The 27,918-nt window shown below is 43.7% G+C and overlaps 2 protein-coding genes across 2 annotated transcripts in view; one reads left to right on the top strand and one right to left on the bottom strand.

The window, feature by feature from the left end:
• PAX4 (paired box 4) overlaps positions 1 to 5,462 on the bottom strand; it is a 38,525-nt gene extending 33,063 nt beyond the window's left edge. Inside the window, exon 1 of the mRNA XM_070425041.1 lies at positions 5,045 to 5,462. Within this exon, the coding sequence (XP_070281142.1) occupies positions 5,045 to 5,462 (418 nt within the window). The remainder of the gene's footprint in view (positions 1 to 5,044) is intronic.
• The window catches only part of SND1 (staphylococcal nuclease and tudor domain containing 1), a 447,431-nt gene continuing 424,842 nt past the window's right edge, over positions 5,330 to 27,918 (top strand). Inside the window, exon 1 of the mRNA XM_070423847.1 lies at positions 5,330 to 5,548. Coding sequence (XP_070279948.1) covers positions 5,471 to 5,548 — 78 coding nt within the window. The 5' untranslated portion in view covers positions 5,330 to 5,470. The remainder of the gene's footprint in view (positions 5,549 to 27,918) is intronic.

The following is a 27,918-nucleotide window of genomic DNA, read 5'->3' on the forward strand; positions in this document are numbered from 1 at the left end:
AAGCACCAGCGTTGGTAGGCAGGCCGATCTTTTTCAAGGGGGCTCTGAGTGGTTTTATCACCACGCATTGCTGACATCCTGGCATGACTTACTGTACTTCATTCTTACATCAAAACAACTTTACTTTGAAAAACAACTTTTTTTTGTCATTATCATAAACAACTTCATATTTGAAATAATATGAAACTGCCCTAGCTGGATTGGCTCAGTGGGTAGAGCACTGACCTGTGGACTGAAGGGTCCTGGGTTCGATTCCAGTCCAAGGGCACATGCCTGGGTTGCAGGCTCGATCCCCAGTGGGGGACATGTAGGAGGCAGCCGATCAATGATTTTCTCTCAGCATTGATGTTTCTCTCTGACCTTCTCCCTTCCTCTCTGAAATGAAAAAAAGAAAAAAAAATAATATGAAATTATAACTGGACAATCAATGGGTTGGTGCTGCCCATCACTACTTGAGCCAATTAAGCAGAGACATGGTTGAATCATATATGAGTATTTATTCCCATAGTGCCGGCAGTACCGGAGAGCAGCAGGTCATTCACAAAAATCTGCTCTGCCCCCCACCATAAGCCAGCCGTTTATATTGGGTAGACGGACAAAGATTACATGGGAAAGTAGGCAAAAAGTATGCCAAATAGGCAGTTTACTGGTCTGGAGGTTTGCGAAGGCCTGTGGGTATGCAAAATGATCGGGGATCAAAGGGCTAGCAATTCTGGTTTCTGCAACTAGGCAGCTCCAAATGGGGAGCATGGGCTGCATTTCCAGGTGAGCTCCCAGGTCCCATGTGCTTTCTTTAATCAGAACAAAACCATCACGGTTAACAGACACAGTTAATATTTCTTACAATTATAGCTGGTTCCCAATAATTTACTTCTGCCCCTATCGAAACCAATACACAACGCCTTGAAAGACCACATTCACTTGGCCTGTGCAGACTATGAGAGGTAGAGCTGTGAGAAAAGAGCTGGTTGAGAAATCACAGGAGAGATTTGGGGAATAGAGAGGCACGTTCAGATCTGCAGTTTAGAAATATCACTTTGGTTGAAGTAGGAATGGATGGGGTGTAGGTAAGGAGCACTGGTGGTAGGGAGCTCTCTTATAGGCCTACTGCAACAATCCAGGTGAAAATATGCCAGGTTTAAGCAACAGGAGATATTTAATAATCATAACAAATTTAACACATAGATCCAGGCATTGTTCTGTGTTTAGCATATACTGATTCATTTAATCCTTAATACCACCCTTGGAGGTAGGTCCTATTATTATCTTTATTTTACAGATGAGAAATCCAGGGGATAGAGGTACTACGTGACCTGCTCATGGTTATGCAGTGATTGTATGTGAAGCCAGGCAGTCTGGTTGCAGGGCCTGTGTACCTGACTGTGCTGCTGTATATCTCACAGATTTCAGAGGTTTAACTAAGAAATGAGGAATGAGGGGTAAGGGGAGAGTTACTGATGATCTCCAGATTTCTGGCTTGCAACTGGATAGCTTTGGGTGTCATTATTTGGGCTCAGACACATACTAGAGAAGAGCAGATTGGGGAGGAAAGATATTAAGTTCCTTGTGAGACACATTCAACTTGAATTTCCAAGGTGACAGCCACAGGCAGATCTCTAGAGTGTCACTGGATATACATGTTTAGAACTCAAGAGAGAGATTTTTTAAAAAAATATATTTTATTGACTTTTTACAGAGAGGAAGGGAGAGAGATAGAGAGTTAGAAACATCGATGAGAGAGAAACATCGATCAGCTGCCTCCTGCATACCTCCCACTGAGGATGTGCCCACAACCAAGGTACATGCCCTTGACCGGAATTGAACCTGGGATCTTTCAGTTTGCAGGCCGATGCTCTATCCACTGAGCCAAACTGGTTACAGCACAAGAGAGAGATTTGAACAGGCTCTATCTATTTGTGAATCCTTAGCATGCAGCCATGGGAATGGATGTCTTGAAAGAACGTTTCAAATTAGAAGAGAAGATGCTTTGAAAAGAGCCCAGAGGAACATCAATATTAAGGGGCAGGCAACAGAAGAGTCATTCACAATGGAGATGAGGAGCTGCTAGAGATATGGGAGGAATACATGGAGTGTGGGAAGGAAAAAGACTCTTCAAAGAGCAAATAGTGTTAAATGCTATGGAAAGCTCAGCAAACTGAAGTGTGAAAAATGTCCATTGAATGGAGTCCCAAGGTGGTCATTAGTGACGTTGGAGAGAACAGGTTCAGTAAATTGGTAAGAACAATAGAGTGCAGTGGGTGGAGGATGGAATGCAAGGTTAGGATGTGGGAGCAAAAAGAAGAAGAATTTCACCAAGAGGGTTTGTGAAGGGAGGAGAGCTATCTGAAGAATGCAGAGTAAAGATTTATTTTTACTATGCAAGAAATTTGAGATTTAAATGCTAATGAGAAGAATCTAGGATAAACTGAGAGGCTATAAAAATAGAAGAGGGGCCGTAGCCGGTTTGGCTCAGTGGATAGAGCGTTGGCCTGGGAATGGAGGGTCCCGGGTTCGATTCCAGTCAGGGGCATGTGCCTTGGTTGCGGGCATGTCCCCAGTGCGGGGTGTGCAGGAGGCAGCTGGTCGATGTTTCTCATCGATGTTTCTGGCTCTCCGTCCCTCTCCCTTCCTCTCTGTAGAAAATCAATAAAATAAAAAAAATATAAAAAAAAATAAAAACAGAAGAGGGAATTATCTCTTAAGAGAGTCCTGAGTAGCCCAGGCTGTGTGGCTCAGTGGTTGAACTTCAATCTATGAACCAGGAAATTATGGTGTGATTCCTGGTCAGGGCACACACTTGGGTTGCGAGCTTGATCCCCAGTGTGGAGTGCAGGAGGCAGCAGGTCAATGATTCTCCCTCATCATTGATATTTATCTCTCTCTCCCTCTCCATTCCTCTGTGAGGGGGGAGAGGGGAGGGGAGGAGTCCTTTAGTAGATGGAGGAGGTGGATCCAGAACACAGAGTTTAGGTAAACAGTATAAGTTTTTTCTTTGTAACAAGGGAGAGAAAGAGAGGAATGAGAAGAAAGATAAGCTTTTAGACTTGGTGGTGGGAAATGGAAGGAATTCTTTTATTATCTCTCTGAAGTTGGAGGCCTTAATCACTGAGAGTGTGGGAGACGGTGGAGTTGGAATTAAGAGGAAAATAGGTTTTTAAACAGGACCAGTGATTTTTTAGGGCAGTGAAAATACTCTGTATGATACCGTAATGATGGATACATGTCAGTATACTTGTGTACAAACCCAGAAAATGTGCAACACCAAAAGTGGACCCTAATGTAAACTGTGGACTTTGGGTGATTATGATGTGTCAGTGTAAGTTCAAATGTACCACTCTGGTGGGGGATGTTGATAATGGGAAACGCTATGCAAGTGTATGGGCAGGAAGTATAGGGGAAATCTCTGTATCTTCCTCTCAATATTGCTGTGAACCTAAAACTGCTCTTAAAAAAAAAAAAAAAGACTTAGTGAAACAAACTAACAACCCAGACCCAATGGAGTTGGAGATCTTGACTGGGTTAACAGAAGAAATTCTCAGTAAAGGGAACAGATACAAAGAGGATAGAGAGGTTCAGGGACTTTGAACAGTGTGTGATGTAGGCATCCTCTAAAATGATCACCGATGATCCTGTTCCTGGTATTCATCCCTTGTGTCATCCCCCTCCTTGAGTGTGGTCTGGACTCTTCTAATGAATAGAATATAGCGAAGTGATGGGATGTTACTTCTGAGGTTAGATTATAAAAGCCTCTGTCTTGCTTGTCCTCTCTTGCTCTCTCACTTGTTTGCTCTGATCGGAACCAGCTACCATACTGTGAGCTGTGCTATGGAGATGCTGACCCCAACATTTGAGCCTGGGATGTGTGAAGTGTGGGGGAATTAGCAACCTCTTCTCAAAAGAACTACAGGATTAAGTGGTGTCCTTGGTGCAGAACCAGGTTTTACAGATTAACATTAAATGTCATAATTCCTAAGGTCCTTGGCTCCACATAGTGGGCACTCGACGAATATTAGTTGTCTCTAAACGATAATTTAAATATTTGTATGCCCTGCCCCCCCCCACCCCTCCTGCAATCTTTTTATTACAGCTGTTCTCAACCTGTGGGTCGCGACCCCTTTGGGGGTCGAACGACCCTTTCACAGGGGTCGCCTAAGACCATCGGAAAACACATATATAATTACATATTGTTTTGTGATTAATCACTATGCTTTAATTATGTTCAATTTGTAACAATGAAAATACATCCTGCGTATCAGATATAACAGTAGCAAAATTACAGTTATGAAGTAGCAATGAAAATAATTTTATGGTTGAGGGGTCACCACAACATGAACTGTACTAAAGGGTCGCGGCATTAGGAAGGTTGAGAACCACTGCTTTATTCAAAAGAGACTAGGGCTGGGGAGGGGACGGGAATGGGTGGTGGGAGGCTGGCGGGGCTCCGCACACCGGGCAGGGGACTGCCCGCCCCTGGCTCAGGCAGCTCGCAGCGAGGCTCTTCCTGCCTTCCCTGGCGCAGCTGGCAAGAGCGCGAAGGGCGAGGGTCGCTCTTCTAAGTGTAAAGACACGTCACCCCCAACAAGATCCTTTCCACCCGCAAACATGAACCCGGCGCTTTACAAGTGCTAGACACCGGGGACCCAAGTGCGAGCGACACACACCCCGGACTACAGGAAGGAAGCGCGGCCGCGTCCCGCGGCAGGGCCAAGGTGGGGAGAAGGTCTCACGATGCTCAGACTTTCCCAAGTTCTCCCCATACTTTTAGTTGAGCTAAAATGTCGGAAGTCTGTGTGCAGCCAGTGCTGAGAGCCCTCCAGGACTTGGCCTCTGGTTCCCGGTTCCCGGTCCGCACGCCTCCATCCCGAGGTGCCCTCCAGGAACGCCGGCGTCCACGTGGGCTCCCCGACCCGCAGGGCGGGGCGCAATGGGCGGGGCCAGGCCGGTGGGCGAAGCTGGCCCTACCCCCGGGGCTCCCAAGGACCCCCGCGCCCCGCGGCCAGATGCTGACGTGTCCTTTCCGTCTCACTACACCTCCCGACACTACCTTCTAGGCTGCCCCGGAAGTCCCGCCCCAGATTTAGGCCGTCACCGCAAATCAGCTCTTTCAGCGCTTCCTGGAGTTCGCCTCCACTTTCGGGACAAAGGGGCGGGGCTTCGCGAGCTGGGTGCCTATTGGCTTGAGGTCGGGCAGGCTCTGGGTGCTCATTGGCCGGAGGGCGGGGGCGCTCTGGCACGCTTGCGCGGCGAGTAGAACGTGTGGCGGCGGCGGAGATCGCGTCTCCTTTTTCGATCCCAGTCCCGCTGCTGCTGTTGCTGCTGCTGCTGCTCCTGCGAGCGTCCGGCGCGTCGGTCCCGTTTCTCGTCTGCAACTCGCCGCCAGCTCGCTCCTCGCTCAGCGGCCTCTCACCAGCACCGACATCCACATTGACACCTCCGAGCCGGCTCTCTCGCTGTCTTTCCATCTCTACACATGGCTTCCTCCGCGCAGAGCGGCGGCTCCTCCGGGGGACCCCTGGTCCCCACCGTGCAGCGGGGCATTGTCAAGATGGTGAGAACCGGGCCCCAGATGCCCACAACACTGTCTGTCTCTGGGCGGGAGTCTGGCGCTGGCTCCTCTTCCCCTCCCGCCAGGCAGCAGAGTCTCCCAGGTCCCCTTTTCTCTGCCCCCCGTCTTCACTTTTCATCCATTCTCAGAATCCCCTCTCTAAGAAGGACCCCGACACGGACTCCCCTTTCTCTGTGCCTCTTGGACACCCTGGCATCAGGGGTCACAGTGATTTCCGTGGTCGCAGCACTCGGATCTCCTGGCTGTTTACCTGGGACAGACCGAATATTGATTGATTAACGGAGATAATTGGTTGCTATCTGTCTTACCCCCCCCCCCCCCCCCCCCCCCGCCCCTCCGTCCTTCTGTCCATTTTGACATTTGCTGAGCAGTTGGCAGTTTTTTGAGATCCTGACATCCGCTCTTCCCTGGAACTCTAGGAGTGCTTGGCCATCTTGAAGCTTTTCTGTTTCCTCTGATGTTCAGTTACTCCAAGTTTTCTTGCTCTGTGGCCCTCACTTCCCTTCTTTCCCTCTCCACCTCTTGTGTCAAGTCTGTAAGTCCTGGGATCTCCCGATATTCGTGCTCCCCCCTCTTTTTGACCCTTAAGATGCTAGGCCGGGAGGATTCTTAGCGATCATTGTTCTCCCGCCCCTTACAGTGACTTGCCTAAAGTCACATGTGGTTTGGTTTGGAGCCAGGACTGGAGCCCAAGTGTTCTGATTCCCAGTCTGCCGGCTTTAACACTAGAGATTTTATATCCCTTCACTCCCTACATTCTTGGATTTTGAATTCAAAACCCTGTAAAGTTCATTTAAACTAGAAAACAAGCTCCATGATAATTTTAGAATAAATTCTCTTTACCACTTCCCCTCTGTTGTCCATCCCCCAACCCTCACTGACATTTCTTAGTTGTTACCAGATTTTCTGGTTGTGATGACGGTTAACTTACAGATTTTTGTTTCAGATTAATTTCTGACTTTTCCATTTGGAGCAGCAAAAATAATATCCTTTATGACACTTTTCCCCCAAAGCTCCACAGTTTTTTGCTGTGGTAGAAAGTTGAAAAAACATTCTATTTTCTTGGCTTACTGTCTTTCACAAGGACTAAAATGCTCTTCAGCTTGTGTGTGTGTAAATCAGATTTCAAGATTTCCCTTTCCCCCTAATTCTCATGTATTCGTTTCTTAGGTAATATTCTGCCACCAGTTGAGATCCGTAGGGTTTCAGTATTGTTTTCCCCCTTTATTTGTACATAAATGGTCAGTCAGAATTTACCAGAAACTGAATGAGAAGGGACTTTCCAAGGTGCACATATTTTCCCTTTGTTGGAATATTGACCTGACCCAGGAAGGGGCTCCTCTTTCGTTAGCTTTTTCATTTGCACTGATCTTTACCTTTAGCATAGAAGCAAAGCATGGCTTGATGGTCTGGTGGTGGGATTGGCAACACTGAATGGATCTCTGAGTTTTTTCCTTTGCTAAGGCCCCTCTCATTTGTGGGGTGGGAGTGGAATGAGGCCGAACATATTTTTGCTTCTGCCAATTCTGGAAGCTTCCAGGGCACCTGGAGTCTATGAGGTCCCTATGCTTGCTCACAGATTACCCCCATGGATATTGACTATCAACAATCACTTGTTATAAAGTAGGTAGGATTATTTGATACATATTACAGATGTGTAACCTGAGGTTTAGAGAGAAAAGATAGTTTACTGAAGGGCAGGCAGTTTTTAATTTTAATAAGAGGCAGACCTGGGATTTGAACCAGGCCTGTCTGCCAAAGCACATGTTCTTCAACATGGTGGTATGATGCTTCTGACTTCAGGGCATGAGTTTATAAGGGTGGGGCCAGTGATGCATGACTGCAAAATTGCAGGAAAGTGAAGCTGACTGTAATTGAGCCAGGGAAAGATTAGATGTTTTATCCTTGTCTTATCTGGGAGCTGCTATTGTGGTGAGTGACTTCATTTGGTGCTTCTGTTTGTTAGGTGCATAGCAGTGTGAAGCGGAAGACATGCTTGAGTCGGAGAAGCGGCTTTTAAAATGCAGTGATTGAGTAGTCATTGCTGTTTTTCTGTGACCAAATGCAGGGAATGGGTGAGTGAGTTCCAGGCAGAGAGTAGGGGAGGGAAGCTGGGTGAGTTGCTGAGGGACAGGCAGTTTGGGCCAGGCTTAGAGCCTTATCTGGAATGAAAAATCAACCACTGGCAAATTGCTCTGTGAAGCTCTTTTGCTAAGCAAAGTTGTGTATTCCTGGAGAGTAATCGTTTCCAGTGGTACTAGGAACTGCTTTGTAAGAACTCTCCAAAGGAGGACAGAGGAAAGTGAGAAGGAAGTAGTTTGATGAATAGGAAAACTGTAATCACTGCTTTTCTGCCTTTGGGGAGAGGGGCAGAAACTGGAACACAGACTAACCAGAGCATGCTTTTCAGGTGAGTCCTCTGGATTTGTCTGGACTCAGGCAGAGCTGAAAGTCTGAAAAGATCTAGGCTTGAGGTTTGCTGCAGCGAAGAGGAATAATCCTTCCTTTTTTTGGTCAAAAGAATAGATTATAAGACCATGAAAGGTACAAGTATTTCCAGTCTCTGCCTTGTACTCCTAGTAAGTCCTGTGCTACGTTTTTTTTTTTTTTTTTTTAATCCTCACCGGAGAACATGCTTAGAGAGAGGAAGGGGGGTGGAGAGAGAGATGTGAGAGATAAATATCATCGGTTGCCTTCCTCACATGCCCTGACAATCGAACCCACAACCCTAGTATGTTCTCTGACCGGGAATCGAACTGGCAACCCATCGGTGCACAGGACGATGCTCAACTAACTGAACCACTCTGGCCAGGCAGTCCTCTGTTACCTTTTTAAGGTTAAAGAAGAAAGAACTTGGGAATCAAATAGTGAAAAAAATCTTAACATTTGACCAGTTTTTTAAAATGATGGTGATGGTAGAGGATGTGTTTGCTATTTGAGTAGAAGCAAAGGGGGACAGAGTTGGTTCTGGGATGTGTTTAAGGAGGAAGTGGGCAGTAGGTTTACACAAGTATTTTGAAGCTGTTCTGTTACTGAAAAGGCAGTAAGGATGATGGAAAAACTGAAGGTGGATTTATATTTTCAGAGTTGGGATGAGACTGGCAAGTGTGTGGGCAGACAAAATATAACCTGGAAAAGTAAATGTGTCTGTCAAATCAGTTACTACTTTCTCAAAACCCTAAAAGAGTCTAACTCTGATGAGTTTCTTTGAATAATTTGTTGGACAGTATTTAGCTGCAACAGAATATTGTCAGCACATGCTAAACATATAAGGTTGGGAGAAGTCTTGGGATACTTAGTGTATAAAATTTAGTTACACCAGCTAGCAGCTACAGAGAGATGGCTATGTTCTCTGGTGTACTGACCTAAGTTACTTTCTGTTGTGGGGATGGAGCCCTTCTCTCTGTCTTTTCACTATCTTTCCCATCTAACTTGGTATATTTGCATGTCTTCTTTCCAGTCTGGAGCCCACGGCTGCTTTCGCAACAGCAGAATGAATCAGCCACAGTTCTTGAATTTCCTGTGCTTATCAGAAGCGGCCTTGGAAGCAGCATATCTTATCTTGCTTCTGGGTGGAAGGCCAAAGGAAAGACAGTGCCAAATCGCAGTCCCCATTTTACCCTACTTCATTTAATTGCCTCCAAAGGGGAAATAAATCCCTCCGCCAGTCTTTGGCTTTATGCTAAGAGCCATGATTCTCACTAGGTGACTGTGGCAGAGGTCCACCTAAAGGAGGAAGGAGGTGGCCACAGGTTTTCCCTTCAACAGGAATTGAACTGCCAAGTTGTTATAAAGCAGGAATTAGACATTGGTGAGCAGCTTAGTAGAAATTTCTTCCATAGGAAATTTCCTACAACCCGTAGGAAATGTTACCTATCTATATAAACTATATAATAAAAGGCTGATATGCAAATCAACTGAACAGCAGAACGACCAGTTAATATGATGTGCACTGACCACCAGGTGGCAGACGCTGAATGCAGAAGCTGCCCCCTGGTGGTCAGTGCGCTCCCACAGGGTGAGCGCTGCCCAGTCAGAAGCCGGGCTCAAGGCTGGCGAGTGCAGCAGTGCTAAGGACCCATCAGGGGATGTCCGACTACTGACCGACGCCCGCTCCCCATCGGGCCTAAGCCGGGAGTTGGACATCCCCCGAGAGGGTCCCAGACTGCTCCAGGATGCAGGCCGGGCTGAGGGGAAGGACACCCCCGTCCCCCCCGTCCCCCACAGTGCACGAATGTCGTGCACCGGGCCTCTAGTAATTTACATAATTTTAGCTAAGTTCTCTTAGGTTTCTGAACTGAGAAGTATGTGTCTTCCCAGAGTGTAGTATGGACAGAGAGTAGTAGTGTGCTAACGTGCTCCTTCATGTGTGCCCTTACCTCATGCAGGCTGTGAAAGAAAAAAAGAAAACCTTTCCTAAGCTACTGAAAGTACCCTTATTCTACTCAAAGGGACTAACAAGGGAGTTGAATAACGATACTTTATAGAGCCATTTGCAAAGAAGTAGGTAGAATATGATGGAAGACTTTTCCCTGTAGTCTTAAAATTGCCCACTTCCCAGCAGGTAACATGGTAACTTTCAATCAAGATTGTAAGTAAGATTGTTTTTACTACATCTTCAAGGCTTTCTGTCACTTTTTCTGTGTGAAAAGGAAGCATCTGTCTGGCTCTAGTTATGCTAATAGTGGCTTCTGCTATGTGCTAACTAATTATATAGATTGATGAGCAATCATATTTTCTTTCTTTCTTGAACACATATTTTTTGATCATCTGCTCTGTCAGGCTCTGTCTGGATATTGGAGTTAAAAAAGTAGATCCGCCCTAACCGGTTTGGCTCAGTGGATAGAGCATCAGCCTGCAGACTGAAGGGCCCCAGGTTCGATTCCAGTCAAGGGCATGTACCTTGGTTGCGGGCACATTCCCAGCAAGGGGGCGTGCAGAAGGCAGCTGATCGATGTTTCTCTCTCATTAATGTTTCTAACTCTATCCCTCTCCCTTCCTCTCTGTAAAAAAACCAATAAAATATATTAAAAAAAAAAAAGTAGATCTGAATCCTTCCATTAAGATTCAAGGAGGAGACAGAGACAATAAACAAGTAAATAAGAAATAAGCATGGTAATATAAATAGTGGTTTCAGGTAGGGGAATTGGGCAGAGTGGCTGGGAAAATGGGAAGGGGTGGCTTGTTTAGGTAGCAAGGGCTTCTTTCATCATTTGCACTGAAATATGATGGACATCAAAGAACCAACCATAGAGGAAGTGTGTTCCGGGCACACTGAACAGCAAGTGCAAAGGCCCTAGCGTCGTCATTGATGATTATCTTTAGTGTTTTTATAGTAGCTCTTAAATTTCTTCCAAGTTCCATGTTTCACTTAGATGGTATGGGTTTAGTCTCAGTTATTAATATTTGTGTTTGATAGTGATAAAAGGCAGAAAAGCAGTGGAGGTGGTCATTGTTCTGATACTCTGATGAGTTTAACAGCTGACATTAAATCCACTGAATAAATGTAAACTGGCAGCCTGGTAAAAACAGACCTGCTCTTGTTCATATTCATCTTTTTTACAGGGACAACGCTAAGTTTTTTTTTTTTTAATATGTTTTTATTGATTTCAGAGAGAAAGGAAGAGAGATAGAGAGAAACATCAATAATGAGAGAGAATCATTGATTGGCTGCCTCCTGCATGCCTCCTACTGGGGATCAAGCCTGCAACCCGGCATGTGCCCTTGACTGCAATCGACACTGGGACCCTTCAGCCCCCAGCTGATGCTCTATCCACTGATAGGGCACGGCTAAGGTTTTTGACATCCCATTAGCCACTCCTACATATTCCTAAAGTCACTTCAGGTATCCCCTGCTTTTTGGAAGTTTGTATTATGCTACTTAGCTTTTAGGAAAGACCTACATTAATAGTGGTTTTTGCTAACTGAAAGCAATCTAAAGAGAATTTTTGCTTTTATGAAAAAAAGGTGGCATTCAGCATTTGTTGTGTAGCAAGCTCTTGTGGAGGCAGCGTGCACCTTGAGCAGCAAGTGTGGCAGTGCCAGACTCCTTCCCCAGAAACCACACTCAGCGTCTCAGCATCAAGCTTCCGTAGCTTTAACTGTGTCTTTGAGCATCTGTATTTCACCTTAATTTATTTTGTGCATCCCTTAGCAAGATGTGTCCTAAAGTATCAGAAAAGCCTGAGAGCTCTATGCTTAGTGTAAAACTGGACGTAATTAAGCATTTTCATTGTGATGAATGAAAAAAAAAAAGACATTGTATATATTGAATTTTGGGTCTGGGGACACTCAGAAATTTTTCCATGTAAGTTAATGGTAACTGCTTCTTCACTTGACCTCATTTCGGCTTACGTAAGTTTTCATGGGACCATAATACTTTAGGATAGTAGGGGAAGCCTGTCCTCCAGTGGAGGGGACCTGGATGAGAAGATAAAAGCCAAGAGCAGGTTCAGAGTTAAATAGCATGTAGAACGTATCAGTGTTCATACTTCTATTACTTGGAGAGTGGAATTTGGGAAATAAGTGAAAATTTTAGTTTCCATTTGTAAGTTCAAAAGAGAAAATTGGCCGGGTTTTTGAATCCAGGTAAGAAGGTGGTGCACTCACTTCTTAGCAGGGGCTGGCTATTCACCTTACAGGTGTGGTTCTAGCAGTGTTGCAGTAGATGTCCTTTGGGATCTGGTCTTTGTTTTTATTTTATGTCTCCAAGGAAGACATAAAAATTGTAGGAAATTCTTTGCCTTGTTAGGGACAAGGAATGAAGTAAAAGGAGTCAACTCTTACTGGGCTTATGTAGCTTTTTCTCTTATTTCTTGTTGGGAGATGGATACACACCCTGGTTCTGTTGCTGCTCCCTCTCTTGGGAGACTGACATATGCTTATTGTTTTAACAGCAGAAATTTATACAGAGTCACAGGTTGTGAACATTTGATGCAGATGGAGTGTTGTGGGATTTCACTTATTTTCAATGAGACTCAATATGATACATTAATGTTATGTTTTTCTCACTTAGTTCTAATGTTTAGGGAAAAAAAGAACAGTGGTTTCAGTTGGCATTTTAAAAAAGTTTTATTTTTCTATTAAGTTGGCTTTTTTTTTTTTTACATTAGGAAATTACAGAAAAAATAAACCTAATGGAAATTTAGATGACATTTTCAGATATCATTTTTGAGATGTTCAATCTGCTATATAAACTGGGCTTGACACGTTTTCTCCATTTATATGCTTATGATGAGTGACTTAAGGCACCATCTCTTCTCTCTCTTTATGCCTTAACACATTTTGAGGTACTTTAAGTGGGAAGTAGCCTGATTGGGATGGTCTTGTAACACCAAATCCACGTGTAATCGGAGGAATTGAGGAGATTTGGGGAATCTGTGCTTAAGGTTAGTAAATCTAGTTTATTAACACTGTTCCTGGGAAGCAGTCTGGCAGAGAAGAGAGATCGTTGGTCTGGGATTCAGGGGAGACAAGTTCTAGTCCAGATGCTGCTGTTCTCCATCTGGTGACGTGGGGTAAGATTCCACCTGTCAGACTTGACTTTTTGCTTAAATGAGGCAGATGGATTAATTATCTCTAAGCTCCTTCCAGTCCCAGAAGTCTGGATTGAATAAGAAACCCTGTATTACATGTCTTTTAGGCATGATGAATCAAAACTGAGAAATCTCACACCTTAATGGTGGGCTTCACTTTGAATTGCTGCTTATTCTGCATGAGACACGTTTTCTGTTTCTATTGCTTGCTTTTTTTGAGGGGGGCGGGAAGGTGAATTGGTTGAAATACAGTTTTCTAGTGTGGCAGACTGAAGTGATGGACAGGTGGAGTGAGTGGATAGAAGTGAGCCAGGCCGGTTTCTGACTTCAGTACTGGTATTAGGACAGAGACTAAGACTAGTGGGAGTGGTTGTTTGAGACCTGGAGGAACATGGTGGCAGTGGGTTTTACTCACCTAGTCTCACCTCTACTTCAGAACACGACCTCCTGGTGCAGTCGGTCTTGATTTGAGAAGGGTGGGGATGAGTAGTTCCCATGAGCTACTCTGGGAACCTGTAGCTCATGGGGAGAGTTTGTACTGGCCCTGCTCTTGATTGGGGGAGTATGGTGGGAGTGTGGGACACAATAGAGCAGTGGTTCTCAACCTTCTGGCCCTTTAAATACAGTTCCTCATGTTGTGACCCAACCATGAAATTATTTTCGTTGCTACTTCATAACTGTAATGTTGCTACTGTTATGAATCGTAATGTAAATATCTGATATGCAGGATGGTCTTAGGTGACCCCTGTGAAAGGGTTGTTTGACCGCCAAAGGGGTCTCGACCCACAGGTTGAGAACCGCTGCAATAGAGGGCTGAGCTCTGCTTTTCACACTTTGAGGCTAAGACCGAGGCTAAGACCGTACCCTTTTATGTAATGATGTTTACTTTGAATTTATATTAGTTCACACAAACACTCCATGCTTTTGTTCCAGCCCTCCGGTCCTGTTTAAGAACCCATTGTGGCCCTCGAGTCAAAAAGTTTGCCCACCCCTGGGCTAGAGCATCTTCCTTTAGATCAATGGTTCTCAACCTTGGCTGCACATTAGAATTACCTGGGAATCTTTTCAAAATCCTGATTTCTGGGCCTCATTCTCCGGAAATTCTGTTTCTTTGTTACTAATGTTGTGGCCCCACCCCATAACACAGAAACAGATTTCCAGAGAATGAGGCCCAGAAACCAGGATTTTAAAAAGATTCCCAGGTGGTTCTAATGTGCAGCCAAGGTTGAGAACCGCTGCTTTAGATCATTCTAATGGTCTTTTGCAGATCTTTTCCACTTCCATTTAACGTGCAAGTATAGCAGCCATGATAATCTATTTTTGGTAGTTCCTCACATGGTTTCTTTTTTGAGTTTATTTTTTTTTATTATAGGACTTCTTAAGTCCTTTTGGGGAGTAGATTTAGAGAGAAAGAAGGAACTCATTGATTTCCTAAATCAGGGGTCCTCAAACTTTTTAAACAGGGGGCCAGTTCACTGTCCCTCAGACCATTGGAGGGCTGGACTATAAAAAAAAACTATGAACAAATTCCTATGCACACTGCACATATCTTATTTTGAAGTAAAAAAACAAAACGGGAACAAATACAATATTTGTATTTGCATGTGGCCCGCAAGCCGTAGTTTGAGGACCCCTGTCCTAAACAGTCATTTTTTTAGGACCACCTAGAGGTGTTTCAGAGGCATTGAATTAGAATCTCTGCCAGGGTAGCCTGAGAATCTGTATTTGAAAAAAACTCTGGATGGTTCTGAAAGGGTTGGTTTGGGATTGATCCAGGGGCTGGCATTTGAGACGAACTTACCTTTTAAATCTTCTGTATTGTATGTAGTTGAAGGGGCAGGACACAGATGATAAAAAGTGTATGTTGGGGCAGGTACACCAGAATTTATATGAGGGGAGCATAGTAGGTTGTCTCCTCTTTTTAGCACTTGTCTTAATGGTTCCCGGACACTTTGCATTGCTTTTAATCTCTAGTTCAATATTGGGCTGATATCCTTAGGATCCTTTTATGGTGACTCTGGGATCCATTCCTGGATCATGACTGACAACTGAGAAGTTGTTTTATATGCCTAACTTAGGACATACCAGTATGCTCACTTAAAAAAAATGTTATTACCCTTGCCTTTCAGAGAGAGTGGAAAGGAGGGAGGGAGAAACATTGATGTGAGAGAGACACTTGGATTGGTTGCCTCCCACACACGCCCCAACTGGGACCCGGGATCAAACATGCAACCCAGGTACGTGCCGTTGACTGGGAATTGAGCTCACTACCTCTTAGTGCTCTGGTTGATGCTCTAACCCAGCGGTTCTCAACCTGTGGGTCGCGACTCCTTTGGGGGTCGAACGACCCTTTCACAGGGGTCGCCTAAGACCATCGGAAAACACATATATAATTACATATTGTTTTTGTGATTAATCACTGTGCTTTAATTATGTTCAATTTGTAACAATGAAAATACATCCTGCATATCAGATAGTTACATTGCGATTCATAACAGTAGCAAAATTACAGTTATGAAGTAGCAACGAAAATAATTTTATGGTTGGGGGTCACCACAACATGAGGAACTGTATTAAAGGGTGGTGGCATTAGGAAGGTTGAGCACCACTGCTCTAACCACTGAGTCATGCCAGCCAGGGCCAGACATATGCTCATTTTAACACTCATTTGCCAGTTTTCTTTCTATTCGCATAGATTCCCAAGATCTTCCAATAATTTGGCACTAATAACTTAGCACATTATTACTATGGAAGTCTTTAGTGTTATCTACAAACATGAAGATTCTGTGTTCCTCACTTTCTGCTTTTGTAGAAAAGGCCACACACTTGGGCCTTGTGGTTTGACAGTGTGTATCTATTCTGTTTCTTGTTTATCAGCCCCATTCTTTAACAACAACAGTAAAGCCTAAAATGGCCTCCTTGGTGGTCTTCGTCTTTACTTTTTATTCCACTAACTTGTCTAATATGGCAATAAAAGTTTCTTGTAATTTGTAAGTCTTCAAAGTCTTTGGATTAGGGAGCACATTTGCAGTTACCTTGGTGGCCTTTCCTCATTCTGACCAGCAGTTTTCTAGTTCATCCCTGAATTCCTTCAAAATGCTCAGGTGAATACCATCCAAAATTAGTAATTTAATGGTTATTTATATTTTAATTAAAATTATTTATTTATTTTGAGAATATTTTATTAAAGCTGGGGACAGTGAGACAAGGAAGGACTTAGGACAGAAGAAGCTACAGGAGAGAGCCTAGGCTGGGCTGCTTTGGCTCACTTAGAAATCGGAGAAAAGGGGGCCTGGGGGGCATGTTCAGGGGGTTAGGCTGGGATGAGCTGCCCATGTCCATTGCTTCCCTAGTTGCAAGTCTTGTGGAACCTTTAGAGCAGTGGTTCTCAACCTTCTGGCCCTTTAAATACAGTTCCTCATGTTGTGACCCAACCATAAAATTATTTTTGTTGCTACTTCATAACTGTAATGTTGCTACTGTTATGAATCGTCATGTAAATATCTGATATCTGTTCGACCGCCAAAGGGGTCGTGACCCACAGGTTGAGAACCGCTGCTTTAGAGTTTAGGAGGTGCACGCCTGTGGGGGAAGAAGTGGGTGAAGGGAAAGGCACAGGCATGCTCCCAGGAGGGAGAGCACGCCTGATACTTAAAATTTGGACTTAATATTTTAAACAGTATAGATGTAAAGTGAAATACAAAAATCTCTCCCTGTGCCCTTTTTACCCCTCATTGTTCTATCATTCATTCTCATTCCCCTAAGTAAATGTGCTTCTAAACCTTCTTTCATGCAGATGTATACTAGTACACCCCTCCTTTTTTTTTTTTTTTTTTAAAGAAACAAAATGGGGTCATACTGTATGTGTCCTGGAGTTTTCTTTTTAAATTATTTGTCACGACTGACAATTATAATTATAGGTCCATCTCATTCTTTAAGATTGAGAAGTAGCCCATAGTTTGGGTGCACTTACTCATACAGTCTTTTCTGTTGATGTATGTTTTTGGTTTTTCACGATGTATTTTTATGTTAGCATATAAGGCAGTGGTTCTCAACCTTCCTCATGTTGCGACCCTTTAATTACAGGTCCTCGTGTTGTGGTGACCCCCAATTTCATTGTTACAAATTGAACATAATTAAAGCATAGTGATTAATCACAAAAACAATATGTAATTATATATGTGTTTTCTGATGGTCTTAGGTGACCCCTTCACAGGGGTTGCGACCCACAGGTTGAGAACTGCTGATATAAGGACACCTGATAAGTTTTGTGAGTTTAAAGTTGTTCAGTTTGAGGTTATATTTTTACTATTTTGGGGGTTCTAAAATGTCCTTTCTTTTTAAAAAAAAAAAAAAATTTTTATTGATTTCAGAGAGGAAGGGAGAGGGAGATAGAAACATCAATGATAAGAGAGAACATTGATCGGCTGCCTCCTGCACGCCTCCTACTGGGGATTGAGCCCACAACCCGGGCATGTACCCTTGACCTGATTCTAACCTGGGACTCTTCAGTCCGCAGGCCGATGCTCTATCCAGTGAGCCAAACCGGCTAGGGTGTCCTTTATTTTATAAACAGTGTGATGGCACTTGCTTCACTTAATGTCCTTGGCAAAATAAAAAGTGGATAAGATGTCAGTCCCTATTTTTGAGGGGTGGGGCAACCTGACTGGTCTGAAACTCGAGTCGGGGAACCATTGGCACGCCAGAACCCTGTGCACTGGCAGGTGGGAACTCTTCTGAACTTCAGAGGCATCATCCATTGTACTGCTCTTTAGGAGCGATGAAACAAATCCAAGTGATGTGGGAAAAAGGGCACTTGTGGGAGTAATAGTTGTTATTCATTGGCACAGGTATGGCTAGTTAGGCAAAAATATAGCAGGCAAAGTTCTGGCTTCCTTTGGCTCCTGCCCCCATCCTCCCAGCAACCCTCTAGCCCAGGGGTCCTCAAACTACGGCCCGCGGGTCACATGCAAATACAAATACTGTATTTGTTCCCGTTTTGTTTTTTACTTCAAAATAAGATATGTGCAGTGTGCATAGGAATTTGTTCATAGTTTTTTTTTAAACTATAGTTTGGCCCTCCAACGGTCTGAGGGACAGTGAACTGGCCCCCTGATTAAAAAGTTTGAGGACCCCTGCTCTAGCCTCTGGTACTTTAGGTTCAGTTTGCATTTCATCTCCCTCCTCCAACACTCATGTCACTGCCTCCGCCCACCCTCAATATCCCCAAAAAACACTTATCAAAACTTGAAGTTGATACATTTAGAACAAAATTTTCACTATAATGTACAACATTTTTTATTTTCTTTGCCCTAAGGAGGACTGGGTAATCCAGATTTCATTGGGGTTTTCTGGTCCTCTTTGCCAATTCCCCAAAACCACAGGGAAGAACAGCCATAGCCCCTTACCTGGCCTTGAAACCTTTGTAAGGGCAGGTGACTTACATCCCAGTCTGCCCAGGGATGTTTTGGTTTACATCTGTTGTCTTGGCATAATTATCAGTAACTAGAGGCCCGGCGCACAAAATTTGTGCAGGGGTGGTGGTGTGTGTCCCTCAGCCCAGCCTGCACCCTCTCCAATCTGGGATCCCTCTCACAATCCAGGACTGCTGGCTCCCAACCGTTTGTCTACCTGCCTGCCTGATTGCCCCTAACCGTTTCTGCCTGCCAGCCTGATCACCTGTAACTGCCCTACCCTGCAGGCCTGGTCACCCCTAACTGCTCTCCCCTGCCGGCCTGGTCGCCCCTAACTGCCCTCCCTTGCCGGCCTGGTCACCCCAACTGCCCTCCCTTGCCGGCCTGGTCACCCCCAACTGCCCTCCCTGCTGGCCTTATCGCCCACAACTGCCCTCCCCTGCAGGCCATCTTGTGTCCACATGGGGGCGGCCATCTTGTGTGTTGGAGTGATGGTCAGTTTGCATATTACCATTTGCATATACGGTATATTACTTAAAAGCCCTTTTAATAATATAGGATACCCCTTTTCACTCTCAAAGGGTCCTGATTTGAGTGATAAAATATACGGTATATTAGTGGGCTTAGTAAGAACAGTTAAGTCTAGGAAAACGAGTGTGGGGTGGCACAGTTCACAGACCAACATAAACAGAAGGTGGATGGTTCTGTAAGCCTAGCTTGTAAGATGACTTGGAGGAGGAGGGACTTGTGGCTGAGAAGAAAGCATTTTATGGAGAGTAGGCAGCCTAGGCTTGAGACCCCAGGCTATACACTTGATTCTGGATAAAGCTGTTCACATGAGGCAAGTAGCTTTGTTTTATGGTGAAAAGGGGGACTTGAAAATTTAAATACTTAGTTTTCTTGGAGAATGGGTTGGATAAATCATATGCATACAAGATCTGTTTTTGGTCTTAAAAAATCTTTTCTGGGGAGATGGTGAAAGTGACAGAACTTGATAGAGGTAAAGGAATAAAATGGGTGAGATAAAAGTTAGGAGAAATGGGTAAGTACAGGTGGGAATACTCAGATGTTCATAAAAGCAGCTGTGAGCAATCTGTATTCCATGTGCAAGGTGAAGGCAGCTTGCCTGAAGTGACTGAGGTCCTGGAAGTTTGGAGGAGAGAAAGGAACAATAAATAAGGCTTCTGAGTTCTGTTTCTAGTCTTTGAAATACACTAACGTGATGTAGTGAACTTTTAAACCTTATGAATTCTGTTCCAGGAGGGAAATTCCTTTGTATTATAGCTTTGAATACCAAGGGGCATTTTTATTTCTGGCAACAAACCCAAACAGTGGATCATTATGCCAAGTGTAATGTATCTGCTTACCTAACAGGACTCTCGCGGGTCTTCATGAAAGTGGTGTGGTCTGTTCCTCCCTTCCCACTGTCTTAAGGGAGAGGAAACTGGGACCTGGGTCCCTGAATCTGGCTGAGCTCTATTATTCTGTGTGCGGTAATTGCTTGTGTTATTACTCTTGGCAGGTGAGCCCTTTCACAGCCTGGAGGCCTGGAGGCCGCCTCTATTACTTAAAAGCCCAGTTATCTTGTTAAACTCCTCTCCAGTGAGAGCTTTAGAATCTCCTGAGACCTCCCGCAGCCTCTCTGTGGGGCACAGGCCCAGCTCGCTTTTAACCCTGCCCTGCCCTTGTTAGTCATTGTGAGCCTAGCTCTAGAAGAATAACTTTCCTACCTAGCACGCAGTGTAGGGCTGCTAGCCAGACTGCTTGGTTCCATTAAATTCTTAAGAGGTCCTGTATGGGCTCTGAATGAAAGTTTCTCTACTACTCTTGATTCAGAAGAAAATGTATTTCTTTGATTATCAGCAGGAGAATCTGAAAGCCAATGTAGAGAAGAATAAGCAGTGAAGATAACACAGCACGGTCCAGGCCAAATAGCCTTTTGTTTAACTTCTTGAGGAGGTGTAAAGTTCTGAAGGAGGGTAGGGTGTGCTGGGGCACCAGCATATAGTGGGGAAGGAATGACTTGTTTGGCAATTTCTCCTTTATGACTGTCTCCCTCGGCTTTTAATGATGAGATTCTGGGATGGTGCCTTAATTTAGCAATAAAGGACTCTGAAATGTTTATGGTAAATTTGTGATTTGTACTTCTTTATTTTGACATCTAAAATTGACTGTCAAGATTTCAAATAGGAAGAGTTTCCAAACAGGCTTGGAAAATAAAACCAGAAATTTAATGCTTTTCATGGGTAGCATAGATTTGAATTACTTTAAGTTCTACTGTCATTTCTGCATATAAACCAAAATAAATGTATTAGATATTCTTTAGAGATGATCCACTCTAAATAGTATTGAGTATTATGCTTAATAATTTAGTTTTTGTATTGCTGTAGGTTCTAAAAATATGTGCATGACTTTACAGAAGCAAATTTGAGGAATAGTGAATGCCACAAATCTTCATTTCTCTGGGATATTTCAGGTATCCTTTTTTAAAATATATGTGTTTTTATTTTTTAAAAAATTGATTTCAGAGAGGAAAGGAGAGAGAAAGAGAGATAGAAACATCAATAATGAGAGAGAATCATGGATCCTGCCTCACAAGCTCCCTACTGGGGATTGAGTCTGCAACCTGGATATGTACCCTGATTGGGAATCGGCACCGTGACCTCCTGGTTCAGGGGTCGACGTTCAACCACTGAGCCACAGGGCCGGTATACTTTCATTTAGCTGTATCTGGTACCCAAGCCTCCTATCCTACCCCCCTTTTTAAAAATTAAATTTTTATTGTTGAAAGTATTATATATACCCCCTTTTCTTCCCATTGATCTCTTCTAGCCCATCCCCACCCCCACCTTAGGCCTTCACCACCCCATTGTCTGTGTCTATGGGTATGTATATATGCATACAAGTTCTTTGGGTGATCTCTTCCCACCTGCCCTCCCTCCCCCACCTCCTACCCCCTTTTTATCATTGGGTTATGATTTGATCTTTGTACAGTGTACATTTTGCTCAGGGCACACTGATGGCAGTGCTATGAGGAGGAGAGATAAGAGATGACAGCAGCTACAGCCATTGTAGGTAGGAATAGCTGCTTTCTCCCCCTCCCTGGATCAGGAATTGGGGCTGAGCTTCTCTCCTTCCTCTGAGCATTGGAATTGGGGAGGAGGTGTCAGAGTTTAGGGGGAGAGGGTCTGGACGTACAGAACCGACTGAGTAGCCCCTGCAACGTAATCTCAGGCTTTCCAACCTGCCTTGGCCACCCCTGCTTCACCTCCATTTGCCCCTAAAGGGAGGAGGAAAAGTCTGCTTGTCTCCAGGAATACTTTTTTTCTTGGATTTCCTTAACAGAAGAAGGAAATTCTGTTGTATTATAGTCTTGAATACCAAGGGGCATTTTTATTTTTGGCAACAACCCCAAACAGCAAATCATTATGCCTTGCATATGGTAGTGTTTAATAAATGTTGGTTTGATTTGGGGCAACCAGCTCATGGAAGCTTCACTTGCTTAGTGTTTTAGTCTCTGACATCTGCTCTGCTGGCACATAGAAATGGAGATTTTAATTGGGAAAAACCTATAATCAGCAGGTAATCTCAGATACCGTTCTACCAGACAGCTCCCCAAATGCTTGTTTCTACATGTGGCTAGTGCAGTGATGGCGAACCTTTCGAGCTCAGCGTGTCAGCATTTTGAAAAACCCTAACTTAACTCTGGTGCCGTGTCACATATAGAAATTTTTTGATATTTGCCACCATAGTAAAACAAAGACATATTTTTGATATTTATTTTATATATTTAAATGCCATTTAACAAAGAAAAATCAACCAAAAAAATGAGTTCGCGTGTCACCTCTGACACACGTGTCATAGGTTCGCCATCACTGGGCTAGTGGGACATTAGGATTGGGGGATTTCAGCTCTAGTCCTTGCTCTGCCATCAATACTTTATTTTAAGCAAAAGTCACTTTACCTGTCTTGCTTGCTTTTCCATCTGTAAAATCAAAGGGCTCAGATTAGATGCTCTCTGCATTTGTCCTTTCTCTGTAGATCGTTATAGTCTTCCTGAGATTTAAACTCCCTTATTTCCAAACTGAGGCCCAACTTGTGGTGTAGCTGGCCTGGGAGCAGCCACTTAAGCTTGTCTCTGCTGAATGTGCTAGTTCACCCAGAGCGAATGAAATGGCACGCCACGAGGCCATGGGCTTCTAGTTCATTATGTGAGTGCCGGGCTCTCTTAATCTAGGTTTGCTTCTTGCTCTTGCCAGAAAAAGAAAGAAGAGCTGGCCGAAGAAGCTGGCTGTGTTGGCAAGTATCCTGGGAAAGACCTCCCAGACCACACAGCGTATGTTCTTTTGGGACTACTTGCTCTTTGTCTAAATGACTTTTTAATTTTCAAGAGATGATTCTTCCTGTGGAGGCAATAGCTCTGGCTGATAGGAAGCTTTTTCCTGATAGACTTTCTCTAATTTAGTTTCTTTTTAGTTATTCTTGCTTTAATTCTGTTTCTTTAGAATTTTTCTGCTTCATTAAAGTGTATGTAATAAATTGTTCTTAGCCTCAACAATGCCTTCTTTATCCTCTGATGGTATTTTTAGGTGGAGAAAATGCCTTTTCCAGGGAAGAGTCCTCCCTGGCTTGCTGCTTTGTCTGGCAGCCCTTACACCTGCAGCCTTTGGGTTGTGGCAGTTGTGGGCTCCCTGAGGGCACTCTGGACCTTTCAGCCCAACTTTCTGGTTCTCCTTTCTGTGTCACATAGGGAAAGGACTTCATTGTACTTGCCGTATTGTTCTCAGAAAGCTTGCATTGTTTTCAGTCTTTTTCACCTTTTAAGAGCTTTGTAGATTTCACTGTAGTTTTGCTTCCTCCCTGTGACTTCTCTCTTGTTATCTCTAAGGACTTGAAAGTTTATAGTAGTCTTCCATTCTGTAGTGAATCACACCATGTCTGACTTTAGGTTCTGAGTCAGTTGCTTTTTTATTTTTATTTTATTTTTTGTTAGTTCTCACCCAAGGATATTTTTTCCATTGATTTTTGGAGTGAGTGGAAGGGAGGGAGGGAGTGAGGGAGAGAAACATCAGTGCGAGAGAGACACATTGATTGGTTGCTTCCTGCACACACCCCTGACCCTGGCCCAGGATCAAACTGCAACCCAGGTACATGCCTTTGACTGGAAATCCAACCCTTCAGTGTGTAGGCAGATGCTCTAACCACTGTGCACACTGTCCAGGACAGGGCTGCCTTTAAAAAATGTTAGTGTTGTTCAGCTAAGCATCTAATGTTCCTACAAGATATGGAAATCCTCTATAGGATTGATAGACATTTTTATGTCCCCATGCTTTTATACTTCTATATTGGACCTTAAATTTTTTAAACATTGAAATAAATACACTTACCATAAAATTCACCTTCTTAAAGTATACATACAGTTCAGTGGTTTTTACTGTATTCACACAACTGGCACCACTGTCTAATCCCACAACATTTTCATTGATAAGGCAAAAGAAAAAGAAAACCTGTACCCGTTAACAGTTACTTCCTGTTTTTCCCTCCCTTCAGCCTTTGGGAACCACGAATCTACTTTCTGTCGCTATAGATTTGCCTATTCTAGACATTTCATATAAGTGGAGTCATTCAATATGTGGCTTTTTCTGTTTGGCTTCTTTCACTTAGCATAATGTTTTCAAGATTCGTCCATGTTGTAGCATCAATCAGGACTTCATTTCTTTTTATTTTTTTATTTTATTTTTTAATCTGAACAATAAAGATTTAATTAAAAAAAAAAGAAGTACAAGTTGGTAGTTACAAAACAGACATGGGGATATAAAGTACAACATAGGGAATATAGTCAATAATATTATAATAAATATGCCTGGTGCCAGGCGGGTACTTGAACTATCGGAGGGGAAGGATCATTTTGTAACGTATATGATTGTCTAACCACTATACTGTATACCTGAAATACAAAATAATATTGAATATAAAATGTCATTAAAGCCCTAACCAGTTTGGCTCAGTGGATTGAGCGTCTACCTGCGGACTCAAGGGTCCCAGGTTCGATTCCGGTCAAGGACATGTACCTTGGTTGTGGGCACATCCCCAGTAGGGAGTGTGCAGGAGGCGACTGATCAATGTTTCTCTCCCATCGAAGCTTCTAACTATCCCTCTCCCTTCCTCTCTGTAAAAAATCAATAAAATCTATATATTTTTAAATGTCATTAAAAAATACAAATTTAAAAATATCAGTGAGCCCAGCCAGTGGGGTTCGGTGGTTGAACATCGACCTATGAACCAGGATATCATGGTTCCACTCTCGGTCAGGGCACATGCCCGGGTTGTGGGCTCGATCCTCAGTGGGGGGCATGCAAGAGGCAGCTGATCAATGATTCTCTCTCACTGATGTTTCTACATCAATATGTAATATGTAAATTTAATATGTAATAATGGAATTTCAATTGGATGAGAAAAGAATGGTACCTTATTTATTTAGCGATGCTAACTCAACTGGATATCTCACCAGGAAGAAAATGAGACGGAACCCTAGCTCTCCCCTTAGACAAATAAAAAAGAAATTTCAGATGGCTCAGCCTGGCTGGTGTGGCTCAGTGGGTAAACGTTGACCTATGGACCAAGAGGTCACTAGATCGAGTCCCAGTCAGGGCACATGCTCAGGTTGTGGGCTCAATCCCCAGTAGGGGGCGTGTAGAAGGCAACCGATCTATGGATCTTTCTCTCTCACTGATGTTTCCATCTCCGTATCCCTCTCCCTTTCTTTAAAATATTTTTTTCTTTTTTTTTTATTAAATCTTTATTGTTCAGATTATTACATTTGTTCCTCTTTTTTCCCCCCCATAACTCCCCTCCTTCCAGCTCCCACCCCACCCTCCGCCCTCACTCCCTACCCACTGTCCTCATCCATAGGTGCACGATTTTTGTCCAGTCTCTTCCCGCATCCCCCACACCCCTTTCCCCCCCAAGAATAGTCAGTCCATTCCCTTTCTATGTCCCTGATTCTATTATAATCACCAGTTCATACTGTTCATCAGATTATTTATTCACTTGATTTTTAGATTCACTTGTTGATAGATGCATATTTGTTGTTCATAGTTTGTATATTTACCTTTTTCTTCTTCTTCCTCTTCTTAAAGGATACCATTCAGCATTTCATATAATACTGGTTTGGTGGTGATGAACTCCTTTAGCTTTTCCTTATCTGTGAAGCTCTTTATTTGACCTTCAATTCTGAATGATAGCTTTGCTGGATAAAGTAATCTTGGTTGTAGGTTCTTGGTTTTCATCACTTTGAATATTTCTTGCCACTCCCTTCTGGCCTGCAAAGTTTCTGTTGAGAAATCAGCTGACAGTCGTATGGGTATTCCCTTGTAGGTAACTGAGTTTCTTTCTCTTGCTGCTTTTAAGATTCTCTCTTTGTCTTTTGCTCTTGGCATCTTAATTATGATGTGTCTTGGTGTGGTCCTCTTTGGATTCCTTTTGTTTGGGGTTCTCTGCGCTTCCTGGACTTGGAAGTCTATTTCTTTCACCAGGTGGGGGAAGTTTTCTGTCATTATTTCTTCAAATAGGTTTTCAATATCTTGCTGTCCCTCATCTTCTGGTACCCCTATAATTCTGATGTTGGTACGTTTGAAGCTGTCCCAGAGGCTCCTTACACTATCTTCGTATTTTTGGGTTCTTTTTTCATTTTGCTTTTCTGGTTGGGTGTTTTTTGCTTCCTCGCATTTCAAATCGTCGACTTGATTCTTGCGCTCCTCTGGTCTGCTGTTGGGAGTCTGTATAATATTCTTTATTTCAGTCAGTGTATGCTTACTTTCTAGATGGTCCTTTATCACACCATCGAGGGTCTCATTAGATTTCCTGTACATCTCATCAAGTTTATCGACAGACTCTAGAAGCCTCTTGAGAGACCTCAAAAGTGTGGTTCTGAACTCAATATCCTCCCTTGATAGTTTTGTCCTGTTTCTTTGTTTCCGCATTTTTTACACTTTCTTGGTACACCCCCTAGTGGTCTTTGAGCACAGTCTTGTTGTAGTTAAGCCTTGATTGTTGTAGTTAATACTAGAGGGATTTGACCTCCAGGCTGACTGGCTGTGAATGTCAGCTGTGTCTGCAGTGGAAGAACTTGTGTCCTCTAGGGAGGTGCTAATCTAGCCTTTGCCTGAGGCTGTCCGGCAAATGCCTCTATGCAGGGCTTGGGCGGGGCGGGGTGGGTCCCACGGGATCAACAGGGCGGAGGAGGGAGCAGTTATGGCTGCTCTCAGTCCGTCCCCAGGGGCTCTGCCTCTCTGTCCCAGCAACTGCTGCAAACCTCGGAGGGACCCTCGGAGGGACCCTCGGAGGGACCGTAGCCAGACAGTCCTGCTTCTCCCGTTTGAGTCTGGGTCCCTAGAGACTCGCCCGGATCTGGAGCTCAGAGTCTGAGGCTCCCTCCAGATTGAAACAGTCAACCGCGCCCTCAGCCACCAGCCTGCGCCGCGCGCACTTTGCACCTTAGTATTTTACTTCAGCACTGCGCCTCCTCTGATTCTCGGTTCCTCCTAGTTGTAGAACTTCCACTCAGCCAGCCTTCCTGTGGTTCTGGATGATGTCCGTTCCGTCTTTTAGTTGTATTTCTGAAGTGTTTGTTCGAGGCAGCAAACTCCAGCGTTAACCTATGCCGCCATCTTGGTTTCCTGTTTTAACTTTTTTTGTATTACCTTTCTATTCTGAGTTCAATAAATAGTTTCATAATTTCAAACTTCAATGTTTCTAATTTACACCTTTCTTTACTATATTTTACGAAAAAGGTAGAAACATTAATACATATATCTTTCTGTTTAATTGCTATTAAAATTTTTAAAAAAATTAATTTCCAGGGGGCGCTGAGTAATATTTTTTCTGGAAAGGGGGCGGTAGGCCAAATAAGTTTGGGAACCACTGGTGTAGATGTACCACAGTTTTTTTTATTGATTTCAGGTAGGAAGGGAGAAGTAGAGAGACACATCAGTGATGAGAGAGAATCATTGATAGGCTGCCTCTTGCATGCCCCCCACTAGGGATCGAGCCTACTGTGCCCTGACTGGGAATTGAACCACAACCTCTGGGTTCATAGGTCGATATTCAACCATCGAGCCACGTCGACCAGGCAGGACTTCATTCCTTTTTAATTTCTGAATAATAACATATTATGGGTAAACCACAATTTATTTCTCTATTCATAATTTGGACATCTGGGTTGTTTCCACTCCTTTTGGCTATTATGAACAGTATTGCAATAAATATTTTATACAAGTTTTTGTGGGACATGTTTTATTTTTCTTAGGTGTATATGGACTTGCTGGGTGATATGGTAACTCATTGTTTAACTTTTGAGATGCTGCCGGACTGTTCTCCGTAGTGACTGCATCATCAATAATCT

This window comes from Myotis yumanensis, unplaced genomic scaffold, assembly GCF_028538775.1.
Source record: "Myotis yumanensis isolate MYYU_CA2020_CCGP unplaced genomic scaffold, mMyoYum1.0.hap1 SCAF_9, whole genome shotgun sequence".
Taxonomy (NCBI): domain Eukaryota; kingdom Metazoa; phylum Chordata; class Mammalia; order Chiroptera; family Vespertilionidae; genus Myotis; species Myotis yumanensis.